Here is a 13,391-nt window from a genome sequence, read left to right on the forward strand (position 1 = left end):
GGAATGAAAATGTAGGTCAGATCCAGCATCCGAAGCAATCCTGGTAGTGTCCATCCTAAGATACATCATCCATGCAAGTTTGGTTTAGCTAGGGCTTACAGTTACTTGGGAATGAAAAATGTTTTCAGAGAGCATCCGAAGCAAGTCTGGTAATTCCATCCCTAGATACATCATCCATGCAAGTTTGGTTTAGCTAGGACTTACAGTTACTTGGGAATGTAAAATGTAGGTCAGATCCAGCATCCGAAGCAAGTCTGGTAGTGTCCATCATCATCCATGCATGTTTGCTTCAGGTAGGGCTTATGGTTACTAGGGAATGAAAATGTAGGTCAGATCCAGCATCCGAAGCAAGTCTGGAAGTGTCCATCCCTAGATGCATCATCCATGCAAGTTTGGTTCAGGTAGGGCTCATAGTTACTTGGGAATGAAAATATATCAGATCCAGCAAAAAAAGCAAGTTTGGTAGTGTCCATCCCTAGATGCATCATCCATGCAAGTTTGGTTCAGGTAGGGCTTATAGTTACTTGGGAATGAAAATGTAGGTCAGATCCAGCATCCGAAGCAAGTCTGATAGTGTCCATCCCTAGATGCATCATCCATGCAAGTTTGGTCCAAATAGAGCTCATAGTTCCTTGGGAATGAAAATGTAGGTCAGATCCAGCATCTGAAACTAGTCTGGTAGTGTACATCCCTAGATACATCATCCATGCAAGTTTGCTTCAGGTAGGGCTTATAGTTACTTGGGAATGAAAATGTAGGTCAGATCCAGCATCCGAAGCAAGTCTGGTAGTGTCCATCCTTAGATGCATCATCCATGCAAGTTTAGTCCAAATAGGGCTTATAGTTCCTGTGGAATGGACCTACTCCAAAAACTTTAACCTGGTTTTCATCTAGACAATGTAGGTCAGATTCAGCATCCGAAGCAAGTCTGGTATTGTACATCCCTAGATGCATCATCCATGCAAGTTTGGTTCAGGTAGGGCTTATAGTTCCTTGGGAATAGACCTGCTCCAAAAACTTTAACCTGGTCACTCATCTGGAAAATGTAGGTCAGATCCAGCATCCGAAGCAAGTCTGGTAGTGTACATTCCTAGATGCATCATCCATGCAAGTTTGGTCTGGGTAGGACTTATAATTCCTTGGGAATGGACCTGCTCCAAAAACTTTAACCTGTTCCAAAAACTTTAACCTGGTCACTCATCTAGAAAATGTAGGTCAGATCCAGCATCCGAAGCAAGTCTGGTAGTGTACATCCCTAGATGCAACATCCATGCAAGTTTGGATCAGATAGGGCTTATAGTTACTTGGGAATGGACAAAATTGCTCCTAAAACTTTAACCTGGGAGAGACGCTAACGCTATATGCGACACACGCCAACGTTGTAATGTAAAGGAGAACATTACCTCTATCACTGAAATTCCTACATAAAAATTTCTTAAACAATGAATCAAAATAAATATTTATATTCATATATCAGTTTCCCGCAATCTGACAAACTTGAATATAAGTGGAAAAAAGACAATAATGTATCAATACATTAAAAATCCGAAAGCCTGTCGAGTCCCAAACCGTTTTCCATTTATGTGTACATGAAAACAGTGAGTAGTGTTCATGAAGGATGCACATGAATCTCAGTGGATACATCGGCCGAAGATCAATAGGTGATCGAGATCGATATCTTGTTCAGTGGATTCTGTGAGTGATCGAGGGAAGTAATTGGTCCGTGACTCACACCAACATTCCGTTCCGCCATCACTGACGTCTGCTCCTGCAGCTGGTCCGGGGAGGGGGATAGCGTTACCAAGGAAACAGAATCCGTCCGAAAGTATGGTCTTACTCTACGCCGAGGTAAGTGTGTACGTCTTTGAGTTCGTTTTTTATGGGTATACTGACACATTATTTTCTCTGAAAACTTTTTCTTACATCTTAATTCTTATTTTAACATTATAAACAAATTAATAAATGTTCTTTTCTTATGAATGGTAAAATATTTTAAATATTAAGTTATGAAATAGTACTAATTCAATCATGCATTCCCTCTACAAAAACAGGTCGATATTTGTGCACTTTCCATGGACGTAAATTTCTATTTTTAACAGAGGAATGTTTGATGGTTCAACTCTTTTCGTACATAGTCTTTTCAATGCATGGACTAAAAATAAAAAGATTAATGATTATAAATATAAAAATCCTTGATTTTTTTTCTTCTCAAAACTCACCACATGCAGATACATGTGTATGTTGCTTTGCTAAAAAATGTTCCCTGATTTTGGTGGTTTTCAGATGGCATCCAACAAGATTATGGCCCCAACTGCCGAACCAGAGATTACGTATTCCCCCGCACTGAAACCCGCTAAAGGCAAGGTAAGGACGATGACCCAAAAATATACTCCTCCAAAAAATAATTTAAAGAAATAACAATAAAATTGGACCCAAAAAATATTTTACATTCTCTCCGAATGAAAAAAAATGAGCAGGTGTTAAGTTCATACTGAGAAACAGGTACACATGAAGTATGATGAACAAATTTCTGAGGTTCAGAGGAATACAAGGTCTATCAAGTATAGAACAAACTGCTATAGGTTCCATCAGAAAAAAACCCATCCAAACGTGGAACGAACTCTGAGGTTCTAACAGAAAACTGACACATTGAACGAACTGTAATTTTGTAACATAAAAATATGCCAAATATCGAACGAATTCTGAGCTTCAAACAGGGAATCTATGACATTTTAAGAAAAAAAACTTTGATGTGAAAACAAAAATATGATAGTTTGACAAACTGTGAGATTTTAGCAGAGAAATATTTCGAGAAACTGTAGGGTTTCAAAAAGAAAAATTGTTTTACAATACATATCACGTACATGTATTTGAAAAAAAAATGTGAATTCAACCAAAAAGAAAAAAACACATTGACACATTGAACAAACTGTTGTGCTTTATCATGTTCATTACTAAATACAGCAATGTAGCTTTGAGCAGAACATGCACACGAACAACTTATTATTGCGGCGTTCAAACATTATAATCTACACATGGACAACTTGTGCGGTTCAAACAAATAATATGACAAACATGAATGCGAATTTAAGCAAACCGAGTAGTGGGGTTCAAAAGCGATAGCCTGACCATTTTGGCAAGTATGAACAAATTGCGGGGTTCAAACGGGATAAGCTGACAAACATGAACAAATTCTGGGGTTCAGAGAGAGCAAAATGACATAGGTAGTTATGTTTCAAGATATGTTATAGCATACTAAGTGAGAATTGAAGGAATTGTGATGTTCAAAGAGATAAAAAATACGATTGACTGCATATATAACTGTGTGATGTCAAGACATGAATGCTCTGGTTGCTCCGAGTTATTTGTGACAACAATATAAAACTCATTTAAATGAAAGTTTCTGTCGTTGATAACCTTAGGATTTAGAGTAAATATTTTAGTCTTGATTATTGAGGGGAAAATCAAGACCGGTAACTGCATCGCTATTTCAGCGTAAATGTGGTTATTGTTGAGAATAGGAGTTATTTCCCCTCCACCGTAAGGCAAAACTTCCTAAGCTAGTGCGGATGGTCCAATCGCATATAAATCTTGAACATTAATGGCTATATAACTATCTTATTCCTCATAAAATGAACATTATGTGTCCCATTGTTCACTTCTGAATTGATGGAATGTTTTGATGTCAGTGACCTGCCGGACATTTTGTGTCGCCTGTAGAGCTATCTGCTGTTTCTCCCCAGGTCGCCCAGTCAGAAGATTTCATGAACGACTGAAACTTCTTTTAAAAAACATTTTTAATTTATTTCATTTTAATGTTTTCTACACACTGGGTCCTAAAATGATATCATTTTAGGTCATGTAGAAAACATGAAAATGCATACCTGTCTTTTCGAGAGCTTTTTAAGGTGGCTCATTACATCCACAGTTTATTTTAGATTTCATGACAGCACCACTTATCATGTAGATGCTAAATATCCAAATGGAGATATTGATATCGTAAATATTTTTTAGAGAATTTTTTAACTTTCTTTTTATTTGAGTGAAATGTTTTATTTCAAGTTTATTATTTCCAGAATTTCAGAACTTTCAGTGTCAAATGATGTACGTCTTCTTTAGACAAGTACACACAATGAAAATATTTCATAATACCTAATATTAATTTTATTAGAAAAAATAGTTTTCTTCTAAAAAACAATAAATGTCATTATCTTTTTAATCTGCGCATAAAATATTTTAAAAATGAGTTCTGAAGAGACAAGGAATTTATTTCAATGAATTGCTTGTGACAAATTGAAAGAAGAATGACAATGTTTTAACAAAATGAAAATTCCAATTTCGAAAATATTTGGTATAAAAAGTCCTTTTTCAAGAGTTATCTTTCCTAATTACCCAAGACTCAAAACACAAAGGAACGTTTGAACATTACATCTAAACATAGACCTAAAACGTTTTATGTCTATGATCTAAATTTCAAAATAAAGCTTTAAACTTCCATAATATATATTTAAATCAATAAAGCAAATGTATAAATAAACACCAACACAGTAAATTGTGCAAGTAAATAACATTTTTAATTTCAACAAGGTTGTAGATTTAAACTCGAATTTCCTCCATGCAAAAAATATGCTTCGACATGTCAGAAATTGCACAATGAAAATATTTCATAATACCTAATTGCACATTACTTGTTTGGCGAAGATTTGGCTGTTGTTTTCTTTTGTTTCTGCTAAAAAGTAATCCCTCTTGATGTAGAGAGAGAGAGAGAGAGAGAAAGAGAGAGAGAGATTTTTTTGTGTAGTACGTCATCAAAAAGTGGTGTAATGAGCCTCCTTAAAACTTGGTGTAATATCATGAAACATGAAATGATAAGATTTTTCAGTTCTTCAAAAATAGACCATGCATATATAAATATTTCAATAAAAAATTTGAAAAAAAAAACATAATTTCAATTAAAATATTTATCAATTAATTGTCATATACAAATTTTAATTAAAAAATTCAAATTTTTGTAGAGGATAATAACCCAGGCAGTCTCCTATCAAACAATATCATTCGTAAGAACTTGGTGAGTTTGCAATCACTGTACAGAATACAGAGACATTTATGTGCATGGTTTTTCTTTCCACGAGGTCTTTTTCTGCTGCATGCAATTTCATCATCAATTGCAACCACAGATGCATTGAGCAATAGAACGATTGATTTCTGCTTCGTGTAGTAAGAGTCCCTTTATCTCAACCAGACAAACTGCCCGTGGGGACAAATGGATAGAACAACTCTGCATAATTAGCTTAGAACATTTCTGGGACCAAGTTGACTCGATAGTCGACATTAACTTTTGTTTTATTTTTCCAGAGAAGATGACTGGGAATAATGTTTTGTCTTGCCTTTGCAATTTTTCCTGTCCACAGTCAACTTTTCCAATATTTTTAAAGACTTTTGAATATGTGGCACGGGGACTTCAGCTTTTGCAGAAAGGTACATACATGTAGATTATTACCAGACCGCATTACCAGAGACTTTTAAAGGTGTTTTGGAAAAGGACACACAATTTCATGTTAAAGCTTTGTAAAAAAGAAAAGTTGAAACTCATACTACATGTAGTAGTAGTCCATGTAATTGGCACTGTAAAAGCAGAATATGGCCATGATGACCTTGGACATACTAGTCATTTGATGTGTAGGGGTCAATGTCACTGTGAGAGGGACTTCTGGTCCACTCTACAAAGAATTAATGGAGCAATGATAGCTTACACTGAGAATCAAGGGAGATGATCATCAAATGACGTCATTGGACCTTGGACATAGGTCACTTGGACAGGTTCAGGGTCAAATTTGTTCCCCTACAAGTAGAGGGTGCTTTAAGAAGAAATATGTTTCACAAAAAGTCTTTCTGTCATTAAAATGTATTCTTCAGAACGTTTAAAGGGTTATGGATCGTATGGCTTATGTTGGTTTAGTATCATTGTAGAATGTTCTAGACCCTTGAGTTAGGTAAAGAGAGAAATGACCTTGATTTTTTTTTAATCTTTGACAATAAATCAATGTATTGGGCATATTTTAAATGTATAATCTACGCAAATTGCACCGAGGTATATGAGAATATATGCCATACAAATATCAATAAGATACGGTTCTCAGGTCCAGGGGCCACACAATATTTTCTGCTACTGTGCACATAATCTGCATGCATTAGGTAACAGTTGGTCGTACATTGATTTTGTTATATAACTCATTAGAAATTCAGATCCACAGCATTAATAACCGTACAACCAGGAAACTTAACACAGCTGGTAATATCCTGCTGTAAAATTAAAAATAAAGATTGTTATCATCAGGTAATGTCTATAAAGTGCTTTTGTCTGTTTGTAAGACTTGGTAATTGTAATACGTTATGGAGATGGGGTGTCTAAAAATGATAGAACATAAAGCGTGACCCAGGCATCGAAATGATAAAAACCTCGGTGAAGATGATACAAAAAGCTGACACACTGTATCCGCGGAATCAAAACTCTGATCCAGGGTACCCCACCAAAGTTAGGGGGCTGTAAACACTGAACTCAATCAGGAGTTTTATCTCGTAGCGTGCTAACACAGAACTCAATGTCGATAAAGAGTCGGTCTTAGCGAGCTAATGAGCCGGCTTATCCCCCCTTGTGATCTACATTCCCAAGTCTTGTTCTGATCGTAAGGGTCACTGAAGTTCTATATGACTTATAGAATTGTGTATTTTGATTGTAGACGGGTAATAGTAACATTTACAATTAGAGCAGCTGGCTAATTAACACATTTCTGTAACATTATCACAGATATTTACAACCTGGCTATAAAATTATAATGATTATTGAAATCTTCACTTCATATTTGAATTGCAAATTATGTAATTCTACACTATACCGGTATATATTGAATCTTTACCGTAGCGGTACTCTAGATTCACTGCAGTGTAAATTCACATATGCCTTAAAAGTGTTTTTATCTTTTTCCTTGAAGTCCCGTTTATTTTTTTTTAATCCTTAATTTCCTGATATACAAATTTAATGCAACGATCATAGCGACCCGAATTATTTCAAGACAAGATTAAAGAGTTATGCAGTGATTAGAAATATCAAAATAACCGTCAGAGAGAGATACTAGTAATCCAATTTTCTTCAGGGCACAAGATATATGTAAATTATGACAGAGTTTAGATTTGTGACTTGAAGCTGAAGAAATGACCACTGAGGTCAAATTTAACTCCCTTAAGGTGGAGCATACTCGGAATAATTTTGAATTTCGTTCCACACATCTTATTTCTCTTTCCACATTCCTCATTCTTGTAAATCTTTCTTTCGAAGGAAGCCCAGATCCAGTCCCCTCTTTTGGGGAATGACTTTCACTGAAGCCGTTTTAGTAAATCAGGCCAGAGATGCAATTTATGAACCTTAGTGCATATTACATGAACCTAAGTGCATATTACTTGTTCCCAACCCAGGGTTACATTTGATTAAACGTGTCTCTAAATTAATTGATAAAAGTCTTCCATATTTCTTACAAAGTCAATTGATATATAGACTCCTTTTTTAACCCTTCCATTGATATTAAAGAAACCCCTGTGTCATCATTACTTTAATGTTCATTTCCTCTTTGCTGTTCAGGAATGTTTTAATTGTTTTCCAATTTTCCATTGAGGATGTTTAAAATTAGTAAGACGACACTATGAGAGCCGATCGTGTCCATTGAACCTAGCAGAAATTAGAGTGCAGAGTTACAATTGATCATTGGTCCTTTGTTAAATCTATTTTAAAAATCCCTAGAAAAATAGCTTAATAATCATCTACATAAACAAGCTTAGCGCCTCCACGGGGGTTGATTGTAAAGAAGTTGACGTGACTGTGTGTTTGACAATTTAGGCACGTCTAAAGAACATGTTTGGAAACAGTCCCTGGGTTGTCAGCTGTGTGGTGTATTTATAACTTCATAATATTACGCGATTACACTCAGGTATACAAAATATTTTATTGGTCGTTTCAAACTGTCTGTGGATTTTAAACGTAAAACTTGGGAGATAATATCACATCGGAGGGAACTCTATATTCACGGACGGGGGATATTGACATTTTTTGTGTGGAGCTAGCAGCACGCAGAATTAGCTCGGGACAGGTAAGACACGTAGTTCATTTAACACGAGGTGTAGTTTTGATGTATCCCCGTCTATAATCGGACGTGACACTTTATACAACAAAGAGAAACAAAAAGACCGATATATTTCGCCAAGGGTCGTCGCCCAACTTTCACTTATTTCAACTCTTACGATGAAATCAAACCCATTCTACCTTATACATTTAAAGTCACGTATACTTATGCATAATTGCACCTCTCTGCAGGTGTTCATGCATTCGTCTCCTTTGTGATCATGAAAACAGAAAATATCTTAATGTCTTATACCTTAGCGTGACAGTAAGCAGCGAAAAATCTCAAGTATTTATAAAGCCAACATCTTTATTAAGTGGATGTCTGAATGAAAAGTGACAAATGTCCGTCATTAGAGGTATAAAATTTGACACTTTGAAATCAGTGTATATAAGCCTTTTATATCTGTCCAACAGACCGACACTACCCGATCCGACCTGTGTGTGATAAAGCTTTTATCTGACCATCAGACGAGTATTACATCTGTACACGACCCGCGCTTGTCATCGGCTCATCACCCGGCCCGACCAGCTTTGTTACCACTGATTAATTCAATGACCTATATTTGTTTTCCGCTCCCTTGTATATCAACCCTCTCTCTTCCTTTCACCTGAGACAGTTCAGGTGATTCAGAGGAACTGCACACCTTAATTTCAGGTGAGCAGGCAGATGATTCAGGAACCAGGATATTGGGGAGTAAGTGACTTCCTCTCTGTAGTTCACTCCACCAAACCTAGAGTCATCATTTTCTTATTTTGTACAGCTTTGTCATGTCAGTAATTTTATCTGAACATCCATCTCTGTCAACAAGAACTCGTGTGAATCTCCGAGATAACTGACTGGTTTAAATGAATATCTAATAAAATCGTTATCCAGAGTTCTGCCAGGTCAAGTACCCCCAACAGAAAGTCTTAGATTGCTTCTCAATCTACAAAGTAAATAATTCCTTTCAATAATACGGGAGACTTCCTGTCCGATCAACGGTTATAAAGTATTAACCACACCTACGCAAATACTGTCGGAATAAATCATCAGCTTTATTTTATAACAAAAACTGGTAAAACTCTTAACATAAAATATTAATAATTTCTTTTACTATAGAACCCCCCATATTGCCTTCTAAAAATCAACCCATATGCCTAGAATATTTACTCTTCATGCCTGTCTTTATTTCAACAATGAGATCTCCCAAAATTACCACAACAGAAAAGAAATCCTAAAATACACCCCTTTTGGCAAAACCTCTTCATGTCTGTGTTAACAAACAGAACCTCCCCAATCATGTCTGTCTTAACAACACCAGAACCTCCCCAATCATGTCTGTCTTAACAACACCAGAACCTCCCCTATCATGTCTGTCTTAACATCACTAGAACCTCCCCCAATCATGTCTGTGTTAACAACACCAGAACCTCCCCAATCATGTCTGTCTTAACAACACCAGAACCTCCCTAATCATGTCTGTCTTAACAACACTAGAACCTCCCCAATCATGTCTTGTCTTAACAACACCAGAACCTCCCCAATCACGTCTGTCTTAACCTAACAACACCAGAACCTCCCTAATCATGTCTGTCTTAACAACACCAGAACCTCCCTAATCATATCTGTCTTCACAACACCAGAACCTCACCAATCATGTCTGTCTTAACAACACTAGAACCTCCCCAATCATGTCTGTCTCAACAACACCAGAACCTCCCTAATCATGTCTGTCTTAACCTAACAACACCAGAACCTCCCCAATCATGTCTGTCTTAACCTAACAACACCAGAACCTCCCCAATCATGCCTGTCTTAACAACAGCAGAACCTCCCTAATCATGTCTGTCTTAACAACACTAGAACCTCCCGAATCATGTCTGTCTTAACCTAACAACACCAGAACCTCCCAATCATGTCTGTCTAAACAACACTAGAACCTCCCCAATCATGTCAGTCTTAACATCACCAGAACCTCCCTAATCATGTCTGTCTTAATCACACCAGAACCTCCCCAATCATGTCTGTCTTAACCTAACAACACCAGAACCTCCCCAATCATGCCTGTTTTAATAATACCAGAACCTCCCCAATCATGCCTGTCATAACAATAGCAGAACCTCCCCAATGATGTCTGTCTTAACCTAACAACACCAGAACCTCCTCAATCATGTCTCTCTTAACCTAACAACACCAGAACCTCCCCAATCATGTCTGTCTTAACCTAACAACACCAGAACCTCCCCAATCATGTCTGTCTTAACCTAACAACACCAGAACCTCCCCAATCATGTCTGTCTTAATCTAACAACACCAGAACCTCCCCAATCATGTCTGTCTTAACCTAACAACACCAGAACCTCCCCAATCATGTCAGTCTTAACATCACCAGAACCTCCCTAATCATGTCTGTCTTAACAACACAAGAACCTCCCCAATCATGTCTGTCTAACCCTAACAACACCAGAACCTCCCCAATCATGTCTGTCTAAACAACACCAGAACCTCTCCAATCATGTCAGTCTTAACCTAACAACACCAGAACCTCCCCAACCATGTCTGTCTTAACACCAGAACCTCCTCAAACATGTCTGTCTAACCCTAACAACACCAGAACCTCCCCAATCATGTCTGTCTTAAACTAACACTAGAAAATCCCCAATCATGTCTGTCATAACCGTACAACACCAGAACCTCCCTAATCATGTCTGTCTTAAATACACCAGAACCTCCCCAATCATGCTTGTTTTAATAACACCAGAACCTCCCCAATCATGCCTGTCTTAACAACAGCAGAACCTCCCCAATCATGTCTGTCTTAACCTAACAACACCAGAACCTCCTCAATCATGTCTGTCTTAACCTAACAACACCAGAACCTCCCCAATCATGTCTGTCTTAACAACACCAGAACCTCCCCAATCATGTCTGTCTTAACCTAACAACACCAGAACCTCTCCAATCATGTCAGTCTTAACCTAACAACACCAGAACCTCCCCCAGTCATGTCTGTCTTAACACCAGAACCTCCCCAATCATGTCTATCTTAACCTAACAACACCAGAACCTCCCCAATCATGTGTGTCGTAACCCCAGAACCTCCCCAATCATGTCTGTCTTAACACCAGAACCTCCCCAATCATGTCTGTCTTAACCTTACAACACCAGAACCTCCCCAATCATGTCTGTCTTAACAACACCAGAACCTCCCCAATCATGTCAGTCTTAACATCACTAGAACCTCCCTAATCATGTCTGTCTTAACAACACTAGAACCTCCCCAATCATTCTGTCTTAACCTAACAACACCAGAACCTCCCCAATCATGTCTGTCTTAACAACACCAGAACCTCCCCAATCATGTCTGTCTTAACCTAACAACACCAGAACCTCCCCAATCATGTCTGTCTTAACCTAACAACACCAGAACCTCCCCAATCATGTCTGCTTTAACCTAACAACACCAAAACCTCCCCAATCATGTCTGTCTTAACAACACCAGAACCTCCACAATCATGTCTGTCTTAACCTAACAACACCAGAACCTCTCCAATCATGTCAGTCTTAACCTAACAACACCAGAACCTCCCCAATCATGTCTGTCTTAACACCAGAACCTCCCCAATCATGTCTGTCTTAACAACACCAGAACCTCCCCAATCATGTCAGTCTTAACCTAACAACACCAGAACCTCCCCAATCATGTCTGTCTTAACACCAGAACCTCCCCAATCATGTCTGTATGAACAACACCAGAACCTCCCAATCATGTCAGTCTTAACAACACCAGAGCCTCCCCAATCATGTCAGTCTTAACAACACCAGAACCTCCCAATCATGTCAGTCTTAACAACACCAGAACCTCCCCAATCATGTCAGTCTTAACAACACCAGAACCTCCCCAATCATGCCTGTCATAACCTTACAACACCAGAACCTCCCTAATCATGTCTGTCTTAAATACACCAGAACCTCCCCAATCATGCCTGTTTTAATAACACCAGAACCTCCCCAATCATGCCTGTCTTAACAACAGCAGAACCTCCCCAATCATGTCTGTCTTAACCTAACAACAGCAGAACCTCCCCAATCATGTCTGTCTTAACCTAACCTAACAACAGCAGAACCTCCCCAATCATGTCTGTCTTAACCTAACAACACCAGAACCTCCCCAATCATGTCTGTCTTAACCTAACAACACCAGAACCTCCCCAATCATGTCTGTCTTAACCTAACAACACCAGAACCTCCCCAATCATGTCTGTCTTAACCTAACAACACCAGAACCTCCCTAATCATGTCTGTCTTAACAACACCAGAACCTCCCCAATCATGTCTGTCTTAACCTAACAACACCAGAACCTCTCCAATCATGTTAGTCTTAACCTAACAACACCAGAACCTCCCCAATCATGTCTGTCTTAACACCAGAACCCCCCCAATCATGTCTGTCTTAACAACACCAGAACCTCCCCAATCATGTCAGTCTTAACCTAACAACACCAGAACCTCCCCAATCATGTCTGTCGTAACCCTAGAACCTCCCCAATCATGTTTGTCTTAACACCGGAACCTCCCCAATCATGTCTGTATGAATAACACCAGAACCTCCCAATCATGTCAGTCTTAACAACACCAGAGCCTCCCCAATCATGTCAGTCTTAACAACACCAGAACCTCCCAATCATGTCAGTCTTAACAACACCAGAACCTCCCCAATCATGTCAGTCTTAACAACACCAGAACCTCCCCAATCATGTCAGTCTTAACCTAACAACACCAGAACCTCCCCAATCATGTCTGTCTTAACACCAGAACCTCCCCAATCATGTCTGTATGAACAACAGCAGAACCTCCCAATCATGTCAGTCTTAACAACACCAGAACCTCCCCAATCACGTCTGTCTTAACCTAACAATATCAGAACCTCCCCAATCATGTCTGTCTTAAACTAACAACACCAGAACCTCCCCAATCATGTCTGTCTTAACCTAACAACACCAGAACCTCCCCAATCATGTCAGTCTTAACAACACCAGAACCTCCCCAATCATGCCTGTTTTCCCCAATCATGTCTGTCTAACAACACCAGAACCTCCCCAATCATGTCTGTCTTCATGTCTGTGTTAACAACACCAGAACCTCCCCAATCATGTCTGTCTTAACAACACCAGAACCTCCCCAATCATGTCTGTCTGAACAACACCAGAACCTTCCCAATCATGTCTTAACCTAACA

The 13,391-nt window shown here is 38.5% G+C and overlaps 1 protein-coding gene across 5 annotated transcripts in view; it reads left to right on the top strand.

The window, feature by feature from the left end:
- The first annotated feature begins 1,812 nt into the window (after window positions 1-1,812).
- Window positions 1,813-13,391, top strand: part of LOC134245219 (band 4.1-like protein 3) — a 39,686-nt gene continuing 28,107 nt past the window's right edge. For 4 of the 5 annotated variants that reach the window (XM_062727486.1, XM_062727491.1, XM_062727492.1 and 1 more), the window contains exons 1-2: window positions 1,813-1,848; window positions 2,284-2,364. In XM_062727486.1, coding sequence (XP_062583470.1) covers window positions 1,828-1,848; window positions 2,284-2,364 — 102 coding nt within the window. In that variant the 5' untranslated portion in view covers window positions 1,813-1,827. Of the gene's footprint in view, window positions 1,849-2,283; window positions 2,365-7,948; window positions 8,142-13,391 lie in introns of those variants that run through there. The other variant, XM_062727489.1, reaches the window with a different exon arrangement.

This window comes from Saccostrea cucullata, unplaced genomic scaffold (assembly GCF_032062105.1).
Source record: "Saccostrea cucullata isolate Sc308-1 unplaced genomic scaffold, CSIRO_AGI_Scuc_v1 ctg2117, whole genome shotgun sequence".
Classification (NCBI taxonomy): domain Eukaryota; kingdom Metazoa; phylum Mollusca; class Bivalvia; order Ostreida; family Ostreidae; genus Saccostrea; species Saccostrea cuccullata.